The 26,310-nt window shown below is 51.4% G+C and overlaps 2 protein-coding genes across 6 annotated transcripts in view; one reads left to right on the forward strand and one right to left on the reverse strand.

Annotated features, from left to right (window-relative positions):
- The window catches only part of ANGPTL2 (angiopoietin like 2), a 32,572-nt gene extending 29,915 nt beyond the window's left edge, over positions 1 to 2,657 (forward strand). For both annotated transcript variants that reach the window (XM_037493468.2, XM_037493469.2), the window contains exon 5: positions 300 to 2,657. In XM_037493468.2, the coding sequence (XP_037349365.1) occupies positions 300 to 499 (200 nt within the window). In that variant the 3' untranslated portion in view covers positions 500 to 2,657. The remainder of the gene's footprint in view (positions 1 to 299) is intronic.
- Positions 1 to 26,310, reverse strand: part of RALGPS1 (Ral GEF with PH domain and SH3 binding motif 1) — a 226,031-nt gene that overhangs the window by 108,151 nt on the left and 91,570 nt on the right. For all 4 annotated transcript variants that reach the window (XM_037493464.2, XM_037493463.2, XM_037493467.2 and 1 more), the window contains exon 8: positions 16,229 to 16,355. In XM_037493464.2, the coding sequence (XP_037349361.1) occupies positions 16,229 to 16,355 (127 nt within the window). The remainder of the gene's footprint in view (positions 1 to 16,228; positions 16,356 to 26,310) is intronic.

The raw sequence follows: 26,310 nt of genomic DNA on the forward strand, positions 1-26,310 counted from the left end.
GGGTGCCCTCACACAACCCCCTCAGTTCCGGGGGTGGGGGGTGCGGTTGGGCATTCTGTTTATCTTCATTTTACAGTGACAACGCAGAGGCCCAGGGAAGTTCAGTCACTTCCCCAAGGTCACAGGGCTCATTAGTCAGAAGGCCCAACCCCGAGGCAGGTCTCAGCAGGTCCAAAGCCCAATCCACCCTCAAGCTCCAATTGCCCCCCAGAGAAGGTTCTGCTGAGGTCCGGGAGCACAGGAGGGACACGAGCCAGACCCCCTCCTCCCTGACCCTGTCCTGCCTTGCCCTCCTGCAGGAAACTGCGCCCACTACCAGAAGGGAGGCTGGTGGTACAACGCCTGCGCCCACTCCAACCTCAACGGGGTCTGGTACCGCGGTGGGCACTACCGGAGCCGCTACCAGGATGGAGTCTACTGGGCTGAGTTCCGGGGAGGCTCCTACTCGCTCAAGAAAGTGGTGATGATGATCCGGCCCAACCCCAACACCTTCCACTAAGCCAGCTCCCCAGCCCCCTCCGGCCCCCTCCAGCCCCGCCAGGAGCTCCTGGCCACGCTGGCCCCGCAGGCCGCCGAGGGGCTGGGAGGCCTGGGAGGCTGGATTCTGTTTTCCCAAGTCACTGGTGGAACTGAGCGGACACAGTATTCTCTGTCCCCGCTAGTTCTCTTCACACCATCCAGACAGGACAGACCGACAGACAAGTCTTTCCTTAAACAAATGAAGTCCCTACAATAAAAACACAATGCACATGTGGATGAGCCTGCCTGGTGCACGCGTGTGGCCACACGCACATGTGCACACAGAGCCACACCGCAGGCGCGACCCAGACACCTGCAGGCATACCACACGCCCCCCCACCCCCACCCCATGTCCACGCCTCACGACCACCCTGGTACCGCGATTTCTCTCTTAGGAAAAAACATTTCATTAGCATGTGTCACTCGCCTCCAAGAGCAGGCCCGCCTGCACAGCTCCAGCTCACGGGAGCAGCCACGGTCTCCACCCCCCTGGGTTCTTCCGGGAATGTTACAGTGCTTTCTCGCGGGGGTCCTCAGCTTCCTCGCTCAGTAACCCCTTTCGGCACCTAATTAAACTTCAGTCTTGCCTCCCTCTACACTGCTCCACTGCTCGCCACCTCAGGACTCCAGCCTCCATGACCCCTCGGCCAGGGGGTGAGCCCTTGCTGCGCCCCCAGCGCTGGCCCTGCTCCAGGCATCTTGCTGCTCCCTGCTCAGCTTCCCCTGACCATTTCATTCACGTTATCTTTCTACATCTTTCCTCAGATTCCTCAGCCTCTGAGTAGGGGACAGTCAGGGCTCCAGTTTTCTGGTCAGGAAAGGGACGGCCAGGCCCCAGAGCTGGCCGCTGGCCACAGATAATGTATCGCCGTTGTGTATTCCTGCTCACTTGTAGCCAACATGTCATTTTAACCTTCACAGAGATAATAACCTACCTTGCCCAGGAGACACTCAAGTGAAGACACATCACTGGTTGTCAGGGCCCCCAAGTGGCTACAGACCAAAGGCCCTGTTGTTCTCAGAGTCCACAGCCCTCCCCAAACCACGGTCCCCCAGAGCCCCAGTGCCACAGAAATGAGAACTGGCCCCTTCTGGGGAGTAACTCAAGAATCAGGGTGCAGAGTCCCTCAGCTAGTGCACAGAGGGTGGCGGCTGTCAGAGGTCCTCGGGCCTTGCTGGAATACCACACACTGCCCAGCAGGGAGCCAGAGACAGTGAAGAAGGCAAGACCCTCCCAGGGCGTGTGGTCAGGCGTCGAGACGTGGGCATTGGTCCTGGCCAGGCCTGGTGTGCGCCTATTACCTCAGCATCCTCACCAAGTGTACCATGTAGCATGTTTTGTGTATATAAAAGGGAAGGTTTGTTTTTTTAATATATTCCCAGATTATCCTTGTATTGCCACAAATCTGCAATAAAAGCCGTGAGTGCTACACGGCACCTCTGCCCTGTGCGACACTGTTTCCAAACGCCCCCCTGGCATCCTTCCCCAGGGCCTCTCGAAGCAACACCAGGAAGCGGCTCACACCAGGGACACACACTGGGCTGTGGTCTCCGCCACATCCTGGGCAGTTCCGCTGTCGGGCCTAACCCTCACCCAGGGTGGCTCATCCTCCTCACCTCTGCCAGGTCCTGGCTGCCCTGGAGGCCCCTCGGCAGACAGTCAACCCTGAAACATCCCCTGAGTCTGATCCCATTTCACTGGATGGCGCCTCCTACTCAGTTGCTCAGGTCAAAAGCAAGGACTCCCTGCCCAGGCCGCGGGAAGTCCTCTTATCTAGAGGCGACCCCCAGACTAGGAGCCAGGGCAACCAGCCCCCACACCTGCTGCCAAAACCACCTTCCTGTCAAGCAAGTCTGGGGGGGAGGGGCCACGAGGCAAAGTGGAAACCCCCAAACCGTGAGGTAAAAGGCAACGACATATTACTAAAGAAAACCCCACCTACCTACCCTCCAATAAAACAAAGCCAAGACGAAAACACAAATATTGTGAGAAAAAAACATCGCAACATAGATGGTAAATGCAGGGTGAATATTCAAGCTACACTCAACGTTCCTTCAATGAAGAGGAGACACAAACGCCGTGAGATGACACGTCAGAAGCCACACAAAGAGCCAGCAGTCAAGAAACGGTGTCTCAGTCGCACCCAGTGGGCGCGACACAAGCTTAGGCCATTGGTGGCCCCAGGCCAGGGGCAGTGACCAGGGCCTCTGCACACCGAGGAGGGGTGGAAAGCGCGTGGGGGGATGGGGGGGCTGGGGGTGGGGAGGTATTGGTGGGGGGAAGGTGAGAGTATCGGCCGGCGGGTATTTCAGGAGCAGTCTTACCACGTGCATATAGAAACTTGAAAGGCACAAGGCCCTGAGGACCCAGCGGCCCCTCTTTCTAGTGCCGCAGCGGTGCTGCCATGTGCACTGACCCAGCAAAGCCGCGGGGGGGGGGGGGGGTAAAGAGGGCCGATGTTTCTTGACCCCTACCACGAGCTCCGACTCGCAGGGGCGTCTCTGCGTGACCCTCAGAGCAGCGCTGCCAGGGTGGGGTGGGCCTTCTTCACAGAGGAGGCGGAATCGGGGCTCCGTCAGGCCGCCGGCAGAGGCGCCCCACAGCATGCACGGCAGCTGACGCAGGAGGAGCCAAGGGTCGGCACAGTGCGGGTTCTTGACGCCTTTCTCCCAAGCCCCCTCTTCCAAAGCCAGCTGTAGGGGTCGTGGTGGAATGCGGGCGCTACGGGGTGAGAATATCTCCCCTTGGCCCAGGCCATAGACACCCGCCCCACAGCCCTGGAGTGGAGTGGGGTGCGTAGGAGGTGACAGGAAAGGAAAACTCGCGTGGGGAGTGGGGCAAGAGGACAGTGGTGCTCCCTAAGAGGCGGCATTGAGCAGGCCCCTCCCCCAAATACTGAGCAGAACTGAAAGAGAAACCTCGGGATTCCGAGCCCCATGGCATCAGGAGACTTCAGTGCTCACAAACCAGGGCGCTCTCCGGCAGCTCGAGGGGTCTGTCCTGACTCCCTCAGACCAGCTCATCTAGTTTATGGTCTGGAGAAGACTCGTGATGGAGGGCTGAGAAAGCCAGCTAACAGGGCTGAACAAACAGGGGACATTTAAGTGCAACAAAGTGTTAAGCAGGCCCTTGCTCTGACTCGGTCTGACCTAAGGTCCGAAGGCTAAGGACAAAATGACACGGGCCCCACGATCTAGGGTTAGTGCAAGAGCACCCTGGCAGTGGGGTGGCCCCAAATTGGGCAGGGGCTGCAGCATGAGCTCACTGACGCCCCCAAGACTGTCAAAATGCAGGAAAAACATGTCCCTCCACCATGACCACAGGGAGGGTGCAGCCCCCCTACCCTAAGTGATGTGAGAGGGGCTTCAAGGGACTGTTCCAAGCACAGGCACTACTGTCGGGCTCACGTCAAGTGTAAAGCCAGGACACCGCAAGGAGGATGGGCAAGCGCTGCAGGGCGCAGGGCAGCACAGGGGCCCGGAGCCCTGGAAAGAGTCTCGAGTCATCAACTGGAGAAACACTACCCTTTGGGGAGTTGAGTCAGAGGCACCCGGAAGGGAGACTCTGAAGTGGCCTCCTCTGTTCCATCTCAACCCCAAGGGCCACAAACCCCAGTAGGCAGAGGGGGGAGCAGCTGGGCTGGGAAGGCAGGGAAGGCGCTGCCCGCCTGCCTCCCCCACCCAGGCCTCCACATCTGGGAACCCAGACTTCTGATGACGACGCTGAACTGTCTGGAAAGGCGAGACTGCCAGAGGGGGCTGGACTCTGGTGCCTCACAGTGGCAAGGCCGCGGGGGGTAGAACGAGTCCACAGAGCAGGCTGGAAGGGACACTGGAGGAAAAATAAAGTTGGTTTCTTCTTACACCTGATGGAATCCAGCGCACAGAGGAGCTGGTTACATAACGACACGAGGAACCTCCGGAGCCCGTGCACAGGGCCGCAGCTGGGCCTCACGCGGGCCGAGCACCCGGAGCCATCTGGGGAGTCTGGAGAGCCGTCAAGAGGCAGGGCAGCCGTCCCGCCCGCCACTCTTTCTGTCTTTCTGCTTCTTGCTGTACACCATCTGCTCTCCTGAGCTCACGGGCCACCCCAGCGTGACCGCAGCACAGCCACCCGGCCCCTCCCCTTGCCGGCACTGACCCCTGGCCCGAGGACCCTGCTGGCCAGCGCGGGTTGGTGTCCATCTCTCATCACCTCTGGCCTTGGAGCAGGTTCCCAAACATCAGAGTTCAGCACACTGGGAATGCTGGGGGACATTCCCAGGTTCCCAGAAGATGAGTCTTGGGGCAGGGCTGCTCCCCAAAAGGTGTCGAGACTGGACTCCAGCTGCTGTTGGTCCCACCTTTTGCCATATTTGGGGACTGTGTTTGGCTAGCTAGAGGGATTCCATCCCCTGCTCCCCTGCTGACCCTGGCCCTACCCCAGAAAGTACATCAGCCCCCTCAAGCCCGGCTGTGTCATGACCACGGCCGCTGGCTGTGCTGGTCCGGGCTCCTCCTGCCCTTCCTGGGCGCACTGAGCTTCAGGTCATCGCTGTGGAGGCTGCAGGCAGCGAAGTGCCCACTGCTGGGTCTCCCCGGCAGCGCAGGGTACACTCATACCAGGTACCCTCCGTGGTAGCCCCCCACGGGCCTCGTCACTCTCACGGTAGCCCTGAGGTGGGCTCTGTAGTGACCCTCCTTCAACTCAACGGAAGTTGCAGCTCAGAGATGGGCCTGGCTTGTCTAAGGATGCACAGCCTGGGCTGCTCAGCATTTGCACCCCAGGGTCCAGCTCCTGAGTCCCTGCCTCTGCGGCATGAGATCACTGTCCCCAGGGATGACATGGAAGCACTATGGGCTCTCTCTGAGGGTCCTCCCTCACCCAGAACCACTGAACATCTGGCCTCTTGGGCAGCACGGAGCCTTCCTGCCTGCAGACTGTGTGTGAGGTGGCCGGCAGGCCTGCTGCGCAGAGCAGGTTCCAGGATGCCAGGGAGTCAGCTTCCCTTTATCTCTGAGCACGGGACACTAAGAGGCGGCAGTGATGGAAGAGATTTCGCAGTTCCCTGCAGCTTCCAACCCTTTGCCAGGGCTTGAGCAGCTTGCCCTGCCTTTCCCCTTTCGCTGCGGGACTAGAGAGCCCCGACAAGCTTAGGCTAATCCCTCGCCTTCGGCACTGGGAGCTTCCCACTCGTGGCTGGTCTGGCTGCCACCTCATGCACAGGTTCTACCTGGCCGGGCCCCGGCCATGTCACCCGGCTAGCGTCTCTGCCTTGAGGGCTCATTTGCTCACTCCCGTCCTCCCACCTCACGCCTGGGGCTGGCGTCTCTCTGCTCCCAGAGTCAGGCCTGAACCAAGACCGTGGTACCAATTCCCCCGAGACACTCAAGTCTCTCTGCCTCTCTGACCCGGGCATCCTGGGCCAGCTCAGCCCACACATGGGAGCCCAGACGCAGATAATCCCTGTCAGCTGCAGAGCAGCTCCGAGTGCTTCCACACGCAGTGTCTCCCGGTGGGCGGGCTGCTGGCTGGCCCGCCCCTGCTGTCAGTGGTCACAGTGAGTCTGGCCTCTCGGGCTGATCACCCTCTGAACCCTCCTGAAGCTGAGGATCTCACGCTAAGAGGCGAGGGTGGACAGACCACGTTGGTCCTGAGCCTGAGCGGAGCTGGGCGGTGCCAGAGCAGAGACCGGTAGTTCCTGTAGGGGGAATGGAATTAGAATTCCCTTCAGGAGCCACGTGATGACAGAGGCCCACACCCTCATCACCAGAGAGGGAAACAATTAGAAGCAGCACGCAGCCTGCTCTGCGCCCGGAATGCTGACCGAGCCCCAGCCAGTGTGCCCAGGCACCGATTTCTGTCAGCTTCCTCCCCGCCTCTGCACAGCGATCAGGGCGGCCCAGGGTGTGCTGGGGACACAGGAGAGGGAGTGAGGATGGTGCTTTGGGGCCCAGAGGCAGGAACAGGGGTGACCGATGGGCTGGGTGGGAGCCTAACGGCCTGTTGTCTGATCAGGGGCCTGGAGCCCAGGGCCCGTGTGTTTCAGGTGCAAACGCAGCAGCTCCCCGGCCAAGAGCATGTGGTAGAGAAACATGTCCTAAGACCAGATGCCATCTTGCACAGAACTTCACTACAAATAAAAGTGGCTGGCAACATCTAGCACTGGAAACAGTGGTGGTGACGGCCACCCCGTCAAGGGGCCCTTGGCGGGACCCACAGAAGTCAAGATACCTTCGCCCCCCAAGCCCACCTGCTGTGCTGGCTGCCCTGGCAGGTGAAGCGCTCTCGGGCGACACCATCAGAGGGAAACAGCGGCAGCATGCTCAGCATTTATCAACTGGGGGGTGGGGGGTGGGATGGAGAAATGAACGCAGCTAGGCACCCCCAACCCCACTGACCACAGCGAGTCTGGGGGGCCACAGAGCGGTAGAAAGAGGAAAGGAACTTCACAGGTGCACCACCAAACAACTTGACCCTGGAGTGGAACCAAAGGGAGGCACAAAACGAGCAAAATGTTTCCACTTTGGAGAAAAAGCAGGGTATTATCCACCCCCCACCCCGTACACATGTGCGTGTGTGTGTGTCGCGCGTGTGGAGGTCCAGGACCACCCACCAGCCATTAACAGTGGCTGCCTCTGGGGAGCAGGAGAGGAAGGCGGGGATTTTCGCTTTTCACTTTATAGCTTTCGCTTTAGCGTGACTGAGTTTTACGACAGTTACTTTTGTGGTTTCGAGTCTTGAAGGAATGAGTCGCCCAGGTGTGCGGGACGCCTGGGCAGGCCCTGGGCCCCGGAGGTGGGGACACACCACACCTGGAAGCCCAGCGCACACCTGACTGGGGAGCTGCAGTCTGTCTCCCTGTGGGTGACTTTCTGGGCCCTCTCAGGCCTCTGTCAGCGTGTCCCCAGGCACCTATCTTCCTTCAGAGCTGCAGGAATTCCTGGCCTCTCAGAGAACTACCCCTGTCCTGGTTCTGTAGGATTTCCTCCCCTCAAATTAGCTTCTGACAGGGACCCAGCGCTCCTTGCTGCTCTTGTGTGTTGGGTTTTACAGCTGATTTAGTCCCAACAAACACAGGGCAACAAAGGAACAACGTGAGGCCGTAGCAAAGGCTGGGGTGCGCTGCTGTGGGACAGACCAGCCCTAAACTCCAGCTGACAATAGTTGACATTCAACAGCCCGTGGTGTCTGTGGGTCAGGAATCAGGGTGTGGCTCAGGGGGTGCCTCTGAAGACGGGGCTGCAGTCTCATCCGGAGGCTCCACTTAGGCAGAATCTGCTTCAAAACTCACTCACACGGCGCTGGCAGCCTCGATTCCTTGCCGGGGGGCCTCCCCACAGGACAGCCAGGCCCGGTCCCACCAATGGGCGACCCAAGAGGGAGCAAGTCCCGACGTGGAAGGCACGACCTTCTATAATCTAGTCCCAGAAGGCACCGCCCTTTCTCTGTCCTATCTGTTGAGAGCAAATCACTGTGCTCTGCTCCTGCTCAAGAGCAAGGGAGCCCACAGGCACAAGGGTCCTGGGGTCACCTCAGGAGCCATCCACTCGAGATCGTCCCAATTCTCAGGGCCACTGTGCTCACGCTCCCTCTCAGGGGACATCCCGCCAATCCTGAGCGAGTCCTGAGGATGCAGAAACTCACCCCTTCCTCCACCCCTGAGAGACCGTGAGGAAAGCGCCCAGTGCGGTGCTGTGAAAAGGGACACACACACGTCACCACTGTCATTGTGGGCGCCAAACAAGAACTCAAGACCAAGGTGGCAGAGGAGCAGTCTGATGTGGGCACAGATTCCCACTGTGAAAACACACGTTCTCTTGCACAAAATGGGCTTCTGCACTATGGGGCCACGCACAACTTCTTGGCCCAGCAGGTCCTTCCCGCGGCCCAGAAGGGACAGTGGATGAGGTGCTCAGTTCGGGACAGGGAGGCCCACAGGAGACAAGTCCCCCAGCATGCTTTCCTCCTGCTCTTCTCTCCACGAGACGGAGGCCAGGGAGCGTGTGGAGAAGGCCGGTGGACCCAGGCCATGAGCACGAGAGGCCGGGTTACTCCCAGTAGCCCCAGGGACGTCCGTCAGACTGTGGTCTTCCTCCATTCACAAAACGGGGAGTTTAAGAACACCCACTGCCTTTGCATAAAAATTGAGCAAGGCTGTGAAGTCCCATAAAAAATGTGAGTTTTTAGATAACAAATCCTGAGACTGCAAAGTAGAGGCAAAGCCTCCGGAGCGGTTAAGACAATGCACAGCCGACCAGTCTGCCAGAGCGCCGAAAGGGTTCCCTCCTCTGGTCTATGGCACTGTTTTCAATTCTTTTGCTAATTGAGAAGATGTTTGAGATGGGTCAGAGGGCAGCTTCTGCCTGCCTGCTGGGCCCTAGAGAGGAGCAGAGGCCTCAATCTGGGGAAGGGGAACTTGATCAAAGGCTCTCCTGGGCTCGGAAGGGAGGGCAGTGTGGCCAGAGGTCAGAGAGCAGCCAGGGTACGGCCCACTGGCTCTGGACGGGCACTCCAAAGTCTGCATGGCGCTGGGAGCCTCCGTCCACCCTCTGCTGTGCTTCCCCGGCTCGCAGGGCCAGTTGGGGAGACTGGCAGGGGAAGGCTGGGGGCGGGGGAGAGGCTGGGGAGCAGAGGTTTGGGGCCAGGCAGTCAGCTGAGGCTTTCAACAACCAGAATGTATCTGTGGAACAAATGAGTATTCCTGGGGGATTCCTGGAAACACGTGGGGTAGGAAAAAAAAAAAAAAAAGGTTGGAGGGCCTCCCCAGTGGTGCAGCGGGCTGAGTGCAGCGCTGTGAGGCTGTCCGCAGCCTGTGCAGTGCCAGTTCGATTTCCGGCCGGCCAGGGAGACTCCCACATGGCGCAGCGGACCTCTCCTGTCTTGCCCGCTGCTCCCCTCAGCAGTGCCTTTGGTCCTTCTGCCTGTTCTGCTCCCCACTCTGTCTCTGGTGAATCCTCTCACCCTCCCGAGCCTCTGGCTTGTACCCCAGCTCTTGTATAAATAAAAAATAAATCCTCTTTTTTTTTAAAAAAAAAAAAAAAAGGTTGGATTTCCTGCATGGAGAGTGGAATTTTTTTCAGCTGGGCACTGAAGGACAAGACCACCCTGGATCTGGTGAAGCTGGGAACAGCAGTAACCCTGACTGTTTGGTCCCAGGGTGGCGGGGTCGTAGCGGCAACAGCCACCGAGGCCCATGCTGAGAAGCAGGTGCTCTGGCACCGCTGCCAGTTCAAGCGCCCGCCTCCTGGAGGCAGATCACAAGAGCGTGTGCCCCTTCGTCTCTGCTTTGAGAGCCCATGGTTCAATGTCCATGGGATTCTCAAAGCCAAAGTACCTGTCTCCAGCAGGAATGAGGGACAAGCTCGCCCACCGCTGTGCTAGGTCTTCCCAAGACTTTGGGGCACGGTTTTGAAGGGCTCCCCCGCCCCTCTAGCAGCATCTGAACACAGTGACACACCAGAGCCTTCGCTTCGCCCCTCCCTGGTCTTTCCTCCTCAGCTTGACCTCCTTGAAGCCACGTGTGCCTTGGGCGAGGTGGGATGTGTTCATGCAAATCCAAGCCAGCCATGCCCTGGCTTACTTGCCGGGGCTCCCTCCTGCTCTCAGCATCAGAACCTGAGCTCCCCACTCCCAGCGTCCAGGCCGCGAGTGACCTCAGTCCTCCCTTCCACTCCAGCGGCGTCTTGTGACACACTCCCCCTCACTCCCTGCTCTCCGGCCAGGTTCTCCAACAAACATGTTTTCCCCACGTCGGGCTTCCACCCAAGCTGCTGTCTTTGTCCAGAGTGCTCACCTCCCGCCTCTTCATCCCATGTAGTCATCCTTTAGGGCTTCCCTCCAGAAAGCCCTCCACGGTCCCCCAGGTTGGGCTGGGTTCCCCTTTATTTGCTCCTGAGTCTTTTCCTTCCTGATGCTCAGCTTGTCTTTAGCTTTGTACTCCAGGCTGGTCATCAGGAACGAGCCATGAGCTCTACCAGACTCAAATGGCGTCTGGCCAGCCCATCGCCTGAGGACAGGGCCTCTGATCCTTGGCGACCAGCCACGAGGATAGCCCCCCTCTGCAGCAAGCAGAGCATGAGCCTCTCTCTCCCCATGCTGTTCTGGGGGACTTGGGGCATCAGCAGAAACACCTCTTTTTGACCATAACCACTTGTTTTCTTAAGTCCTAGACACCTAAGAGTTTAGCTCTATTTATTTTATACTCAGAAACAACTTACTTTGATTTTTAACTTCAGAGATCATATTTGACAATAAAGTCTTACTTCCATTTTAAAATGGAAGGGTTTGCTTGCTTGAAGGAGTAGTCTACAGAAACTGACTTTACACATGGGAGGTCTGGGTAGATTTTTCCAGGAATGTCTTCATGTTCTCTTACTAGTCAGAAATGTCAGAATGCCTCATTTTGTTCCTTGGAGATCAGAGTTTTCCACAATGTCTACAGTTTCTTTTAGAATCTGTTCTAAACCTTTTCTAAAATCCATTATATTCCTAATTTTACTAAACTATTCCCTAGAAGGACTTACAGGTAGTGAAAAATCAAATATCCTCTAAGCCAATAAAGCTATTTAGAAACAAACAGTGTGGCCGTTCTTCATGGCTCTTTGCCTACTTTTGTTATTTCCATCTGAACTGGGGGTTTACCAGAAGTTGCCATAAAAAAAAAAAAAATTAAACTGCAAATAACTGAATCTGTTTTCACACTCTGAGGTAATAGGGAAGAAGCTTTTTGATAGAAAGAGTCCTATTTTTAAAAGGTAGTCAGTTTTTCCCTTAGTGTTTTTTTAAATTGTGTCAGGGGAGACTCTGGGTGCAGCCAGCCAGCTCCTAGGAGCTGCACAGAGGAAGCAGGGAGACACCCATGTGGTGAGGCAACCGCTGGCCCAGTGTGGGGGCATCCCACATGGAGCAAGAGGCACGCGTGTGAGCAGGCCCAGAAGCCAGTACCCTCCACAGAGGTTTAAAAGAATCATCACAAAAATAAAACCCTTCATTGCTATCAGAGGCCAGTGACTGCTGAAGCAAGGTTCCGGGCTTGGAGCGCTGGAACTCACAAAGCTGCCTGACAGGCCCTCCCCGGGAAAGACCCATGGTGGGGACTTTGCCAGGGGAAAGAAATGGTTTCGGACATTTTTTCCTATATCGTACTTTCCAGGAATTATGTAACTATTCCGCTTAGATAAACAAATCCGTCCCCTGACAGGTTGGGTTTTCAAGAGGAATCCAGCACTGAAGCTGCAAATGGACTTGGGCAAGGTCTGTGCGCAAGATCAGGCAGGCGGGGCCTTGGCTGCCATGGGGGATGGGCCCACTGAGCCTCAGCCTGGGATTCTGCTTCCTTCTCTTTAATGAACACAACACCCCCACGGTAAAGGGGGGCCAGTCACCCCGTTTTCTCCTTTGACTTGTGAGTGTCAGGAGCCATTCTGATGCCAGTATGAGAAACGCAGTCCTGCGGGCTCTAGGGGAGGGGAGTCCCTGGAGGTGCAGGGACAGGCGCTGGCTCAGCTGGGCTCGCTCAGAGGCTGAAGCAGGAGACCCAGGCACAGGCCCTCAGGAGGCCCTGCTAGGAAAAGGCAGGTGAGAGGAGGTGGCGGAGGAGAAGGGGGTCTGTGTCTGTGCTGAAGTCCAGAGTCTGGATAGTCAGAAATTCAGGCCACAGAAGGCTTTGCATCCACTGTAGGCGGGACCTTCCTAAGAAGAGTCACCCTGGCGACACGCAAGAAACCACTGGCCGACAGCCTAAGGGCACACATCTGGGTAACAGGCTTGGTCAGAAGAGGGAAGTGGTTTTGGTCCAGTTTGCCTTTGACCAAGACCTACTGGCCATCGCCACCGGAAGCCAACGACAGCACAGCTGTCGCTCGTGATCATGCTTATGGGCGAGAAGAGGCACAGATCCCGGAGCACCGAGGCAAGGCGGACCCGTGGACTGCGCTCAGCTAGCCTCACCCTAATACCATCCCTCACCCCTTAATTGTTCAGCCTTTGCAACGTGGGGATGGGCTCAGGGGTTGTGCGTATCAACACGCCTTCCACCTGTGGATCTGAGATGGGGATCCCCAAGCACGCAGACACTGCAGCTTACCACAAGCAATAAGAAGAGAACAAGGACATGATAAAGCAGGAAAAAAACAACGCACAAAATGGTATTCAATTCAGTAACAGGACATAAGACCACATGTGAAAGAATCAGACTCCCTGAATAAAAGACTAGATGTTTTGGGGTCCAACAAATTCTGTTTACAAGGATGATGCCTAAAACAAAAGGACTTGAAATATTACAATTCAAAGTGTAGTCAAAGACATAAAATCAGTGTGAATGAAAAATGAAACAGATTTCACAGAATATCAGACAAAGAAGTAACAGCAAACAACAAAGAACATCAAGATCATTTTGTGGGATGAACCTACTTCACAATGAACCTACAGGTGTTATAACCCTTTATACACTACCTAATGTAAGGCGGAAACCACTAAAAATGCAAGGGGACTCTGACATATATTTCTGTCCTTACAGACCAAATTACAACAAATTAATAGTTTGAATACTATAATGTAATTAGAAGAGTAATCTGAGAGGTTCACCTTGGTTTCAGCACCCGTGAACATTTGCAAAAACTGATGTTATATTATGCCACAGACAAACCTCAAATATTTTCAGAAAACTAGAAAGTGTATATATGTATCACATAGTATAAATGAGTGTAAAAATATTTAGAGAGAAAAATATGTTTTTAAAAACCCAAGCCAGGGCCTCCCTGGTGGCGCAGGCGGTTGAGCGCAGCACTGTGAAGCTGTCCACAGCCTCTGCAGCGCAGGCTCAATCCCGGCCGGCCAGGGAGATATCCACATGTGGCAGCAGACCTCTCCTGTCACACCCGCTGCTCCCCTCAGCAGTGTATTTCAGTCAGTCTGCCTGTTCTGTTCCCCACTCTGTCTCTGGTGAATCCTCTCACCCTCCTGCACATCTGGCCTGTACCCCGGTTCTTGTATAAATAAATTAATCTTAAAAAATAAAACCCAAGGGCCTCCCCTGGTGGCGCAGGCAGTTAAGCGCAGCGCTGTGAGGCTGTCCGCAGCCTCTGCAGCACTGGTTCAATCCCAGACGGTCGGTGACGATCCCACATGGCATGGCAGACCTCTTCTGTCTCGCCTGCTGCTCCCCTCGGCAGTATATTTCGTCAGTCTACCTGTTCTGTTCCCCACTCTGTCTCTGGTGAATCCTCTCAACCTCTGCGAATCTGGCCTATACACCGGATCTTGTATGAATAAATAAATAAATCTTTAAAAAAAAAAAAAAAAACCAAGCCATTCCTAGCAATGTTACTTATAATAGCCAAAAAAGGGAAATAACGCAAATGTCCATCAGATGACGAACAGATAAATAACATGTGGTGTGTCCACATGCTGGGATATTACTTGGCAGTAAGAAGGAATGAAGTACTGTTCATGCTCTGTAACAAGTGAACCTCCAAAACATGATGCTAAAGGAAAAAAGCCAGTCATGCCACACCTCACACTATGTGACTCAACATATATGAAATGTCCAGAAAAAGCAAATCTATGGAGACAGAAAATAGATTAGTGGTTGCCCACAGCTGGGAGTAAGGGGCTGGGGAGTGGTAGCTAGAAGCAAAAGGGAATGAGTAATGATGGATATGGGGTTTCTCTTGGGGATTATAAAACTGTTCTAAAATTGCGCTGATGGTTGCACATCTCTGCAATACACTAAAATCCACTGAACTGTATACTTTAAGTGGGCTGCATGTGAATTATATCTCAATAAAGTTACTTGGGAAAAAACTCAAGCCCTTGAAAATTAAAAAAAATATTACCTTAAGTAATAAATGAATAAAAGAATAATAAATTGAACTATGATTACAACATTTAAGGAGTATCACTGAGGATACAACACACAGGGTACAACAAAAGCTGCAATTAGAGGACAATGTATAGCCTTACCTAGTTCCCATAATAAGTGAAAAGAATAATATATACAAATGAACCAATAATTAAGCAAAGTATTTAACAGAAATAAAATAAGGAAAGCAGGTGAAATAAATTATAGAAAAATAAGAAAAATTCCATATTTCATCAGTTTAGGCTGCCATCTATTATAAGATGCACCATTATTTTAAGTATCGCTAAGAAAAACTGCTGCCAGTTAAATGATGCCTCAGCACCTTGTTGCCATCAACAGAAAGGTGCATCCTAATTTCAAAGGTGTTAAAAAGTGATCAGAAAACACACCTCCTAAATTGATGGAATAATCAGAAAGCAGAAAGATTGTGGCTAAAGAACAGATATAACATTTAATTCACTGGAAAGACCTACAGAAAAACCTCTGACAGAGCAAATTAAAAAAAAAAAAAGAAAAATCAGGAATACAAACTATTAGGAATACAAAACAAATATAACCACACATGTGTAGCAGGTTAAAATTTACAAGGTAATACTCTATAAGATTCTATAGTAATAAAATCTATATAATGAGGGGGGAAAACCCACTGATTTTGAAAACTTGGATCAAACTTTCCATTAAAAGTAAACTTTCCAAATAGACTTTTAAAGCATTAGAAAATCTAAATGAACAATGCACGAGGAAGAAATTTAAAAGTTGTCAAAAAACGTGATCTCAAAAAAATTGTGCTAATCCCTGAAAATGTCAGGGGTCACTTCTAAAATACCTTCATTTCCCTTGTTATTAATACTATTTTAGATCACAAAATGATAGAAATTTTTTTCCCCATAAAATTAGCGTCATGCTGAAACTCATACTGTAAGAAGCATTTCACCCATCACACTGGCAAGATGAAAAAAGGAAAAAGAGACCAGCCACCTGAAAAGGCACAGTATTTGTTCACGGCAGGACAGACAGCTTCATACCCTTCTGCTGAAAATGTGAGTCGACACAACCTTTATGGAGAGCATTTTGAAAATATACATTAAAAGGCATAAAATTTTGCATAAGTTTTGACCCCAGGATCATCCCTCTAGGAACTTACTGTAAGGCAAGGAAGGCAATGATCATAACTGTGACATAGGAAGTTGTGGCAACCGGTACGTCCAATGTAAAATTTTAATAGCAAACACGCAAAAAACCACTTAAATGTCAAGACTGGCGAGCAGATTCAAGTTTGACGAATTTATCTGATGGGACTGAGTCTCCTACAGAAATGCGGGTAATTACATTAAATGTTTGCGATAAATGTATTTTATATGCACCCAAATGACCGAAAGGACAAGAAGCAAAACAGTGATCATCTCTAGGTCGAATGACAAAGGATATTAATTTCTTCTTTTTAATTTCTTCAATGTACATGTATTCTCTCTAGTCAGAAAAATCATTTTGTTGATGTAAATCTTATAAAATATGTTCATAATGCCCTGAGAGCCAGAACAGAGAGAACTGGGCTCAAGCTCCCCCAGTTTGGGGGGTGAGGTGAACCTGAAGAGTCATGTCACTGTCACTGTGACCTCTGGGCTGCAGGCTGGGGGGCTCACGGGCCACTCGTGTAAAAGGCAGACGAGCCCTAAGGTCCAGGCCTCATCAAGCTTCCCGTCCTTGGGAAATACCAACAGCCTGTTCCAGTCCAGGGCCCCGGCCAGTTACCTCTATCCGTGGGCCATGCCGCTTCCTGAAAAGTGCTCAACTAGAAACCAGACACATCTTATTTGGCACTGAGCAGGTTTCTCAAGAAATAATAAGCCAATCGCGAGTCCTACCTAGGTAGGGAATACTGGGGACCATCTTCAGGCTTCGAATATATTCTCGAGTCCGCTTGTAATTATCTTCTTTAGACATCAGGTAGTCCAATTTCTCAAAGGTGGTCTTGTCTTTTCTATTCAAAAGCTGGAGTGAGAAGAAAACAGAGTGTATGAGAGAGAAGAGAAATAACCAGAAGGAGCTAAAGAGAAAGGGCCACTGCGCCAAGACGAAGGGAAACTCCCTGAAAGGCGTGGCTGCGGTGTGCCAGGACGCAAAATGATTTTAAGGGGCTGTTTCACACAGAGGTGGCAAGTTTCATGGCCTCAATTTGGGGAAATAGCCTCTGATGCCATTCTCTACCACGCCAGAACCCCTTGCATACAGCAAGCAGCTCAGAGACTCCAGCAAACTCAAGGCCACCCCAAGTGATTTCACAGCTACCTCAGCTCTCTTTTCTCCAAGTCCACAGCCACTTGCACTTTCCTCGACTTCTCCATTGCTGGATTATAGCAAGAAATTTCACAGTTCATGTGTATGTGCTGCACACAGCCAGGCCATCTCTCCAATCCAGGCTGTGTCCTCTGGATTCCCTCCTCATCTACTGCTCTGCAACATTCACCCTGGGTGTGGGATTTTAACCAAAAGAAGCCAGACTTCTAAGAGGTGACTTAATGAAGCAAATACAGGATGAGCAGGTAGGTCCGCACGGCCCAGAGACCAGAGACAGCTAGATCTGTCTGTGAAGTGGCTTTCCACAGAAGGGCTCTCACTGTGCACAGGAACCTTCTTGGAAAGGAGTAAAAACCTGAACACCTGGCTCTCCAGACTGATGCTAAGGACTCATGTTGCCATCATCCTGCATGCCCAGGTCAAGGCCCAGTGTCCAGAAATGGCCACAGAAAGTGGCATTGAGGAAAGGGGTCTAGACCAGGAGGCCAGACATGTAAAGAAACACAGTGGAGAGGACTACATTTGGCACAGCAGTGTGGCTGGTGCTGGGTGCTCCCCCAAGTTTAGCTTCCAGGACCCAGTGACTGTGAAATTTGAGATCAATGGCTGGATCCCAGAGGTAGGAAACTGGAACATGCTTGGTCAGTTTTGGTGTTGAGCCCCTGATGGTCTGTGCAAGGATCTGGAACAGCAGTCCTGCCTTGCCCATTAGACAGAGGGAGGCCAATGTTCAACAGCCCCATCCTACAGTAGATACAAGTGGAAACATGACAGTCCAGTGCCCAGGGAAACCAGGACCTCGGTACAGAAGGATCCCAAGGGTTATAAATACATTGCAGATCCCAACACCTGGGTCTATAGACTCAGACTGAGGCCAGGAACCCCTGCCTCCCAATTCTTCAGTCCTCAGCCTCTGGAGCCACAGAGAATGTAGCCACGTATGGCCTGGCCAAGCAGTGACAGCTCACGGACTTCAGGGAATAAAGGCAAAGGAATGAGCTGAAAGAAGGTCCAAGTGCTGAAGGTTTTTTTCCCCCATTAAAAAATTCAGGACACATCAGGGTGGGGATGCTACACAGATGCTAAGGACAGCAGCTGCACTGGCTTGCTAATTTGAGGCTGTTATTTATCACATCAACAACTGGACAGGAAGTAACACCATCTCCCATTTGCTATTTATAAAGCAAAAAACAAACCATTCATCTGATCTTTACATAGCCCAATGACAAAGGTGGGCCCAGGGCTGTTGTCTCTATTTCAGGATTAAGTGAGCATTCTTGAGAATTAATACAACAGAGAGACATACATTATAGCAGTATGGCAAGTTAAATGGAGACCAAGAACTCTGACAAATAATAAACTATGGGCAAGGAAAGTGTCAAGGAGAGCTATAAAATGGGGGGGGGGGCGGCATCTAAAATGAACATTTAAGCATTAAATGAAGAACATAAATTCAAACTGGAACCAGATAACTCCAGCTGGGAACTGCCCCATTGTGAAACTGCACAGGTTCTTCACTCCCTTAGCCAGGAGGTCATCTCTTTATTATGCAACCTACATCCCCAACTGAATTCTTTGGCAATCGCCAGTGTTCATTCAACAGTCAAACAAATCCTTAATGTTATCCTCATGCAAACTGCAGCTGAGCCTTTACTGGTGCCCAGTGCTTCTCTGAACCCAGTTAGGAGACTGCCATTGTCCCCTGCCATGTTGAGCCCATCTGTTTAATCTGTCAGTGCTTCTATGCAGGGCATCACGGAGGTGATCACCTATGTCCTGACATAAATATTCCCAGGCCTAGCCCTGAAAGTCACCCTAAAGATTGACCTTAAATGAACAACAGAGGTTCTTTCATAGATTGGAATAACCAAAGGCAGCTACATTTGCACGCTTCTTAAATTTGAAGCCAGCCTCCTGAAGTCACACCTCCCTTTGTTAAACTTGCATCTACACACATACTCCCTGCCAACCACCCCCTCCAACACACATTCAGAAGGCCTGGATCTGGCTGACTTCATTCATCTGCTCCAATCTGTGCCCACAAATGAGGTTCAGGACAGCATCAAATCTCTCAACAGCAATACACAGGACACTAGAAGACATAAAAAACCCAGAACACCTATCTCCCATGAACTAATTGAGAACTTCCTCTAGCAAAAAGAAGGAATAAGCCAGGAACAGAAAGAAGGAAAGGGAGGTTCTGCGATGACAGATGCGCAATGGGTCTGGAGACCACTGGTCCACTTCAGATCAGCTCTGGAAGAGATAAGAAGGCTTGGGAAGAAACCTGATAGGATGGCATGTTGTGGGGGAGAAAATAAGTATATTTGCTATATAGCAAAAGACAAAATAAAGACAATTTAAATATTTTATATATAAAATCTGGTAAAAATTTATTGCACACATGAATATATATGCAAAGATATATATTACATATATATCATATAGATAATATATATATATATATGTCATATATCTGATAGAAGATAGTAAGAATTTTTTTAAGGGAAATAGAAATTCCAGGGAAATGAAAAAGTATTTCAAAAAGGACATGTTATTCATGGCTTACTACTTGACTACTTGGTGGGTATGGTGTGATGACTTCTATTTGTGAAGGTATGAACCTATACTCCTAAAATATACACAAGTCTTGTAATCAACATTACCTCAATAAATTTTAAAAATGTAAAAAATAAGGCATTAAAGGGAACAAAAAAAGAGAGAGAACCATATTTACACATTCCAAAAATGAGAATGTTGGATACTCATTTAACAAAGTGAATTAATTATAGCAACATGAGTGTTTTTGAAGAAGGAGGGAAGGTGGTTCAGGAAAACTTCAACATTTATCATACAAAGAAGTCACCAAAATCTGCCTAACGGGAATGATTTGAGACACTGTAGCAAAAGCACATTGTTGCCAATGTGGCAGTAACTGTCTGAAGAATGCACTAAATGGCCATAAGTGGCTGCCTCTGGGGAGTAAAAGGGGCATGGAGATGGAGCAACAAGTGTTAGTTGTTAGCTGTCTCAGGACTTAGTGAGTTTTAGAATTAATGTGCATGTATTATGCCGGCAAATTTAAGATTTAATTTTTTAATAGAGCGTTTGTTTATACAAAAATTAACATTTGCTTATACGTGTTTTAAACTTTTATTACAAGTGGAGCCATAAATTGAAAACCTCATATGAATTAAGCGTCCTTTAGATTTTAGAGTTTATGGGAAGACTCAGAAACCATGAGAACTATAGACAAGGAAATAATTCACCTACCTGACTGAAACAAATACTAAAACCATGCATGCTCAGAAAAAGAGGTAAGTAAATAAGATTAAGGAAAAGTGTACTAACTACAATAGGCAACTCCATTTCTAGCAAAATTTAGAGGTCTCAGGGCACCCTAAGATTTTCTTCCACCATATTTTTTTGTGATTGTATCGAGTGGTGTAATTACAATGCCTCTCAGTCAGCAAATGACAAATCTCACGAAGGCAGCTGGTATTCCATTCCCTGCATCTGCTGTGGTTCCTGACAAAGAGGAAACACTGCCTACCTATTTGCTGAATAAAAGTATAAAAAAAATAAAAATGGTGACTTAAAAATCTAATTCCTTGGGAAATTTTGAACACCCTAATATAATAATTATTAGGTAAAAAAAGAAATAAAAACCAAGATTTTACAAAACACAAATAATGAGATTTTATGCTAACCTAGGTGAGGCAGCCAAAATCGTATTGAGAAGAAAACACATGGTCTTAAATTTTTATAATTAAATAGGTAAGAACTAACAAAAATGAACTAAATCTGCCACCAAAGAAGCTAGGAAAATGGGGGCAGGGAGAGAGAGTAGGAGAAATCGATAAATAGACAATTAGAAATCAACATGTTAAAATTAAACACCAAACCTACAGAAATGCTCATTAAACCCAAGACCTCATTTTTAAAATGTAAATAAAACATGTAAGACCTCTAACAAAAAAGTCAAAAAGCAAAAATATACAACCTTCAGATCTGGAAAGGGGCCATAACCACATGTGTAAGTGAACTAAAATTACAAGGTAAAAATCAAATCCTTACATATTGATTTTAAATACTTGGCATATGCCGAGTATCAGCTTCAAGGGATTAACAGGACTCATAAGCCACAGGGTCAAAGGCAGGAAGGTCACAAACCTAGAAAAGTCAGTCACGCTCAGACACTTCGCTTGCTGTGCTTTGAGAGTCTACGTGTGAAACTTGAAATTTGACTAGCGATGAAAAATAAATCCTCTTCCAGCAAAATAGTTCAAATCTGGAAACTGTCTCTATGAGAGAAACAAAGCCCCTTCAAATCCCCTTTATAAGGATGTTGGTATCTTGCTCCCTTGCCTTGAGAATAACATTTCTTGAGATGTGGAAATGCTTTTCAACAAAGAGTCTGTTGCTCCAAATATGTTAAAACTGGCTCAAAAGTCTATTTCAATTGCAGTGTCTACTGTTGGTAATGGAAAGAATTTTTAGTGCTGTGGGTAATCTATGGGCCAATGCGTTCTGCAGACTGAGTATGGCATCAGTAAAGAAAAGAAACTAGGGCACTTTTTAAAAGTAATTTTTAACCTCTTTAGAAACAAACTATCCGTTTCTCAGAGAGAAATAAACTATAGAGTCACATATTTAAAAGTAAAACATTAGTTGCAATAGAGACTGTCATAAGTAACCAAGGGGAAACCAGCCCTTTGAATATGGTAGCTGAACCTATTTGCTTGCTGTGAAGGCCATTTTAAACTCCATACAGCCGTATATTAACTTGTAGAAAATGTAGCGATGCAAATAATTCGTGTCTTTAGAAAAGCAATTTAAGTCTCATAGAATGCCAGTGATTATCATCCTAGGAATACTGATCTTGGATCCTTTGGGGTTGTTTCAGCATTCATTACCTGACTGTAGAAGGAGCTACTCTGGAGTCTCTTTTGATACAACTGTAACTTTCTGGCTCTCTCACTCATTCATGACACCATTAAAGTGATTAACAAACAAAAAAATTAAATGATTTCACTCATTAAATAAAATCTTTGACAAATATTCATTTTACACTTATACGAGTCATGACTTTACTTTTGTAAGAAACTATCCTGTAATTGTGTACATGTACACACCTATCTACATCACACATGCACAGGCACTCACTCACATGTTCACAGGACATGATCTTGTAGGACGATTCTACCAGTTGCTTCCGAACATTCCCTAAGACTTTTTTTTTTTTTAATGGCACTCATAGCGACCCTGGCAGACATTCCCACAAAGCCCCGAGAGTGGAGGCAGGAGGCTGAGCAGGGACTCCAGATGGAAGTTGGCCACGGGCCTGTCCTGGGTGCAGAGTGAACCTAGGAGGATGGGGAGTCAGGCACCAAATGTGCAACCCCACTACTGATGCTGGCTGAGCAACGAAATGGGCGAGCTAGGGCAAGCAAGGGTCAGCAACACTCCGAGAGGGATCCAGAAGGGCAGAGCAACTCCCAGTAGTGGGGAGAGACTTCAGGAAGAGGGTCCTGGAGAGTCTGGAAGGATTCCAACCAGCAGAGACAGGCCTGGCGAGGCCCCAGAGGGTGAAGATGCACCACAATTGCCTGGAAGTGGGGGCACAAGGCTGCTCCAGGGGCCACAGTTGGGCAGGAATGCAGGCGAGTGTCGCTTTGGACAAGAGATAAAGGCGAGAGATGAAGACTTGCCACTTGGCAAAGTGTGTTTTTGACTTGGCCACTTGGCTACCGTGGACATGTGATGACCATTTTACTGCTGATTCTGCTTTTCCGGACACTTCAACTCAGCTTGCAAACAGGGTGCCTATCACAAGCAGCTAAGCATGAACAGCGAATACCAATCGAAGGGGAAAGAATGAGTTGGTTGTGGCAGTGTTTGGGCAGGAAATTCCTCTGGCCCACTCTTGCGTGCACACGACCTTGCGTTCTGGGTTGCTGCGGGCAGCAGAGTCCCACTGGCCCAGTTGAAAGGGTTATGGCTTGTGTTTTAGAACCAGGAAGGAGGGAGAAGCATTTACTACCATCGCCCAGACGCCTGCCCTGGGTGCTCTGCACTTGGCGAGATGCTTGCAGCCCCAGGTTTATGCCAGGCGCCCTACTCCTAAAGGTGAGTTCCCTCGAAAACATCAACCCCTATACCAACCCTCTCTCATCCACGCTCAGTATCTCCCTCACTCTAAGGGGCCACCGACCATCAGGGCTAGAAACCCAAATGATGGTTAAAAGGTGGCCGACAAGGTATTATCATAAAATGGGAAGTGGTGAAATGGCAGGTGAAGCAGCTCAGGGAGCACATGGCTGTATCGGAGCCACCTGCTCTGGGGTGTTGGCGGAGGAGGGGGCGGGCGGGAGGTGCTAAGTGCCGTCTTTAACGGGGGAAGTGGGAACACCGGAGCCACTTGGGGGAGACCACTCCAGAAGTGGTGCGAGGAGGGACTAGAAAAAGTACGCCCAGACCGCCCCTGGTGGCGCAGGTGGTTGAGCGCAGCGCTGTGAAGCTGTCCGCAGCCTCTGCAGCAAGGGTTCGATCCCGGCTGGCTGGGGGGAGATACCCACATGGCGCGGCAGACCTCTCCTGTCTCGCCTGCTGCTCCCCTCAGCAGTGCTTTTGGTCCGTCTGCCTGTTCTGCTCCCCACTCTGTCTCTGGTGAATCCTCTCACCCTCCCGCGCATCTGGCCTGTACCCCGGTTCTTGTATAAATAATAAATCTTTAAAAAAAAAAGAAAGAGAGGCAGGCCAGAAGCAAGGGTCCTGCTAGATGCTGACAGGGGTACCAGGTCATCGGACAGGGCCTGGCTACAGACAACCGTCAGGGAGAGCTGATGCTAAGCGACAGCAGCAGCAGCTCATAACCGCCTTGCCCTTCCCACGCGCCAAGCAGAGAGCTAAACACGCTGCGTGTATTTCTTTTAATCCTAATCCTGAGAGGCAGGTCCAGGCTGAGCCTGGGTCTTTGATGCAAGAGTCCACACTTGAATCTGCATGGGACTCTGCTCCTCATTTCTTACCAGTCTGGGGTCCCCATGTCAATTCAGGTCTCATGGGACCTGTCTCTCGTAGGTGCTTTTTTCCACCCACATTCCCTCGGGGCTCCCCTAGGCTGGACAGGCATGTTCTGATGGGGTGACACTTGACAGCTCTCTGAGTTCCAGCACCCCCTCCCCAATGTGTGGGGTCCTGCTGCCTGGAACCCCCCGCCACAGAGGCCCACGCACAGCATTTCCTCTCGACTCTCACTGTGGGACTCTGAGAGCCCTTTGTTTCTAACACTTCGTGACTTCCCCGTCTTGGCTTCCAGTTCAGCTTGGCTCCTCAGTGGTGCTCTGCGCAGTGTTTATTTGTGTTTGCGTGTTCAGAGCAGGCAGCTGGGTGGGAGCACTTGTTCCTCGTCGGCTCAGTCTGCCATATTGCTCCAAAGTCTGCTAAGGGAGCTCCTGGCACTCACTGTCACTTCCTAGAAACCTTAGTTAAATGACAGGCACGCCAGTGTGAGCCGTCAAAGGCCAACGTGAGCAGGGCGCCCTGAGGAGCAGGCACCGTGACCCAGTCCAGGCTCTGGAGAGAGGCTGGGGGAGAACAGCACCACCCCCACCCGACGCAGAGGTGATGGCCGAGGCACTGGAGCTGGGGGGAGCCCCGCAGGATGGGAGAGATTGGGGAGGGTATGAACTGGGGTCAGAACACTAACATCTAGTGGGTACGAGGAACAACGGCCGTCGTGGGGAGCCGGTCATGAGAATGGCGGGCAGAAGAGAACTAAGAGGGAAGAGAGGCTGTTTGAGAAGGGAGCAATCAACAGTGTCCAGCAGTGTGGTAACGTCAAGGAAGACGAGGCTGGAACGTCAGCAGAATTTGTGAGAAGCAGCGCAGGCAGGGTGCTGAGGGAAGACCAAGGCCAAGCCCCTGGGCTGCGCGTGCTGGTCTCCCCTGCCTTCCTCCCCTCTGCCCTCTCCCACCTGCCTCCATGGGAGCCAGAAAGCCTGAAACAAGCGCCCCCCCCCCCCCCGACCACTTGCTCCAAGAGAGCCGGGGGGGGGGGGGGCCCAAGGGCACCATGGGGGGGAGGGACGGGGGGGGGGGGCAAAGGCTCTTCCTGGAGGAAAGACCCTAAAACCCGATGCACGTGAAGGTCTCACATCTGCCTCCCCCGGTGTTTGCAGAGAGGCTCAGGCCGCTTGGGTGGAAGGAGCCGTTCACACCGAGGCACACAGTGATCCCTGGGAGTGAAAGCCCCGCCCCCAGGTGGGCTCCACCCTGCAGGCCAGGCTGCCTGACCATCGCTGTCATTTCCTCCTGCCAGAACGTCAGCTCTCGCGTTACTGCCACCGATGACGTGGACGCTGGATGGTTCAGTAGGAAAGAGCACATCACGGAGGGACCGGGCGCGGCAGGCGGGGCGGGTGCGTGGGTCCCCGTGACTACAATTGCTGTAAGGAGTGACTCGCCCCTGCCCTGGTCACTTACGATGAAGTCAGTCCCCTCCTGGGATCGCTCTGACCAGAACTGAGGCTGCACCATCTTCCCAGCTGCTCAGACCCCAACTGGGGGTCACCCTTCCCTTCTTTCCTCACCCAACATCCAGCCCGGGGCAAACACTACCAACTCCGTCTTGGGAAAGCCCCCCCAGCCTGCTTCTCTCCGTGTCCACATCACTGCACTCCTGGATCCCCCCTCAACTTCTAACAAGCCCCATTTCCACTCTTGCCCCCCCCCAATTTGTTTTCCAGACAGTAGCAACAGTAATTTAAAAAACAAAAAGCCAAAAGCAACCATAAACCAGATCTGCCCATCTCCTCTATAAAGCCCTTCACTGAAGAACGGCCAGCGAGCTGCCCACGCGCCCGTCTGCCCCCTTCCTGGCCTGGGCCTGGTCTCGTCCCCGCCGCACTGGCCTCAGAGTTCCATGAAGCTTCTCCCCTCTGTGGGCCTGGCACTGGGCAAGGCTGGCTTCCTCTTGTCACTCAGGTCTCTACAGACAAGGTGTCTCCTCAGAGAGGTCTCCCCTGGCCCCCATGCTGTAGGGGGCCCCATCATTCTGCAGCCCCCTACCCCGGCTTAGTCTGCATTGCTTTTATTCCCACCTGATGTTCTTTGGCCCTGCCTTCCTGCATTTATCACACTTCCTGGGCCAGGCAGACGAGGCACCTGTTTATTCTCTCTGAATAAAGGGTTCAACTTCCCTGAATAGCATAAAAGTCCAGGAGTACAGGGGCCTTGACCACTGCCTCAGTGCCTGGCCTGGGGGAGGCCTTCATTAAGTTTTTGACTTGCAGGCTGAACCAGGACCATGTGAAGCATGCTCAGGGGATGGGAACTGGAGACACAGTTCCTGGGCCTCAGGTTTTGAAGCAGACAGTATTCCAGGATGGCCCCTGTGCTAGGCTGAGTGAGACCCTGTCTATGTCCTCCTGCGCCGGCAGAAGGCACTCCCTCTCTGCCTGAGCCCCCGTCAGCATTTTAGTAAGGCTGCTCTGAGTAAGGCTGGGGTGTCCGTGCCTGTCCCATACCAGCTCACCCAAACCACAGGCTGCCCTGCTCTGCAGCTGGTGACCCCTGACCCTCACTGGAGGTCATCCGCAGTGCAACCAAGAGGCAGGCCCCCATACCCCTTCCATCCAGGTTCCCC

The sequence above is a fragment of the Talpa occidentalis genome, unplaced genomic scaffold (assembly GCF_014898055.3).
Source record: "Talpa occidentalis isolate TD23 unplaced genomic scaffold, MPIMG_talOcc4v2.1 talOcc4.7, whole genome shotgun sequence".
NCBI lineage: Eukaryota > Metazoa > Chordata > Mammalia > Eulipotyphla > Talpidae > Talpa > Talpa occidentalis.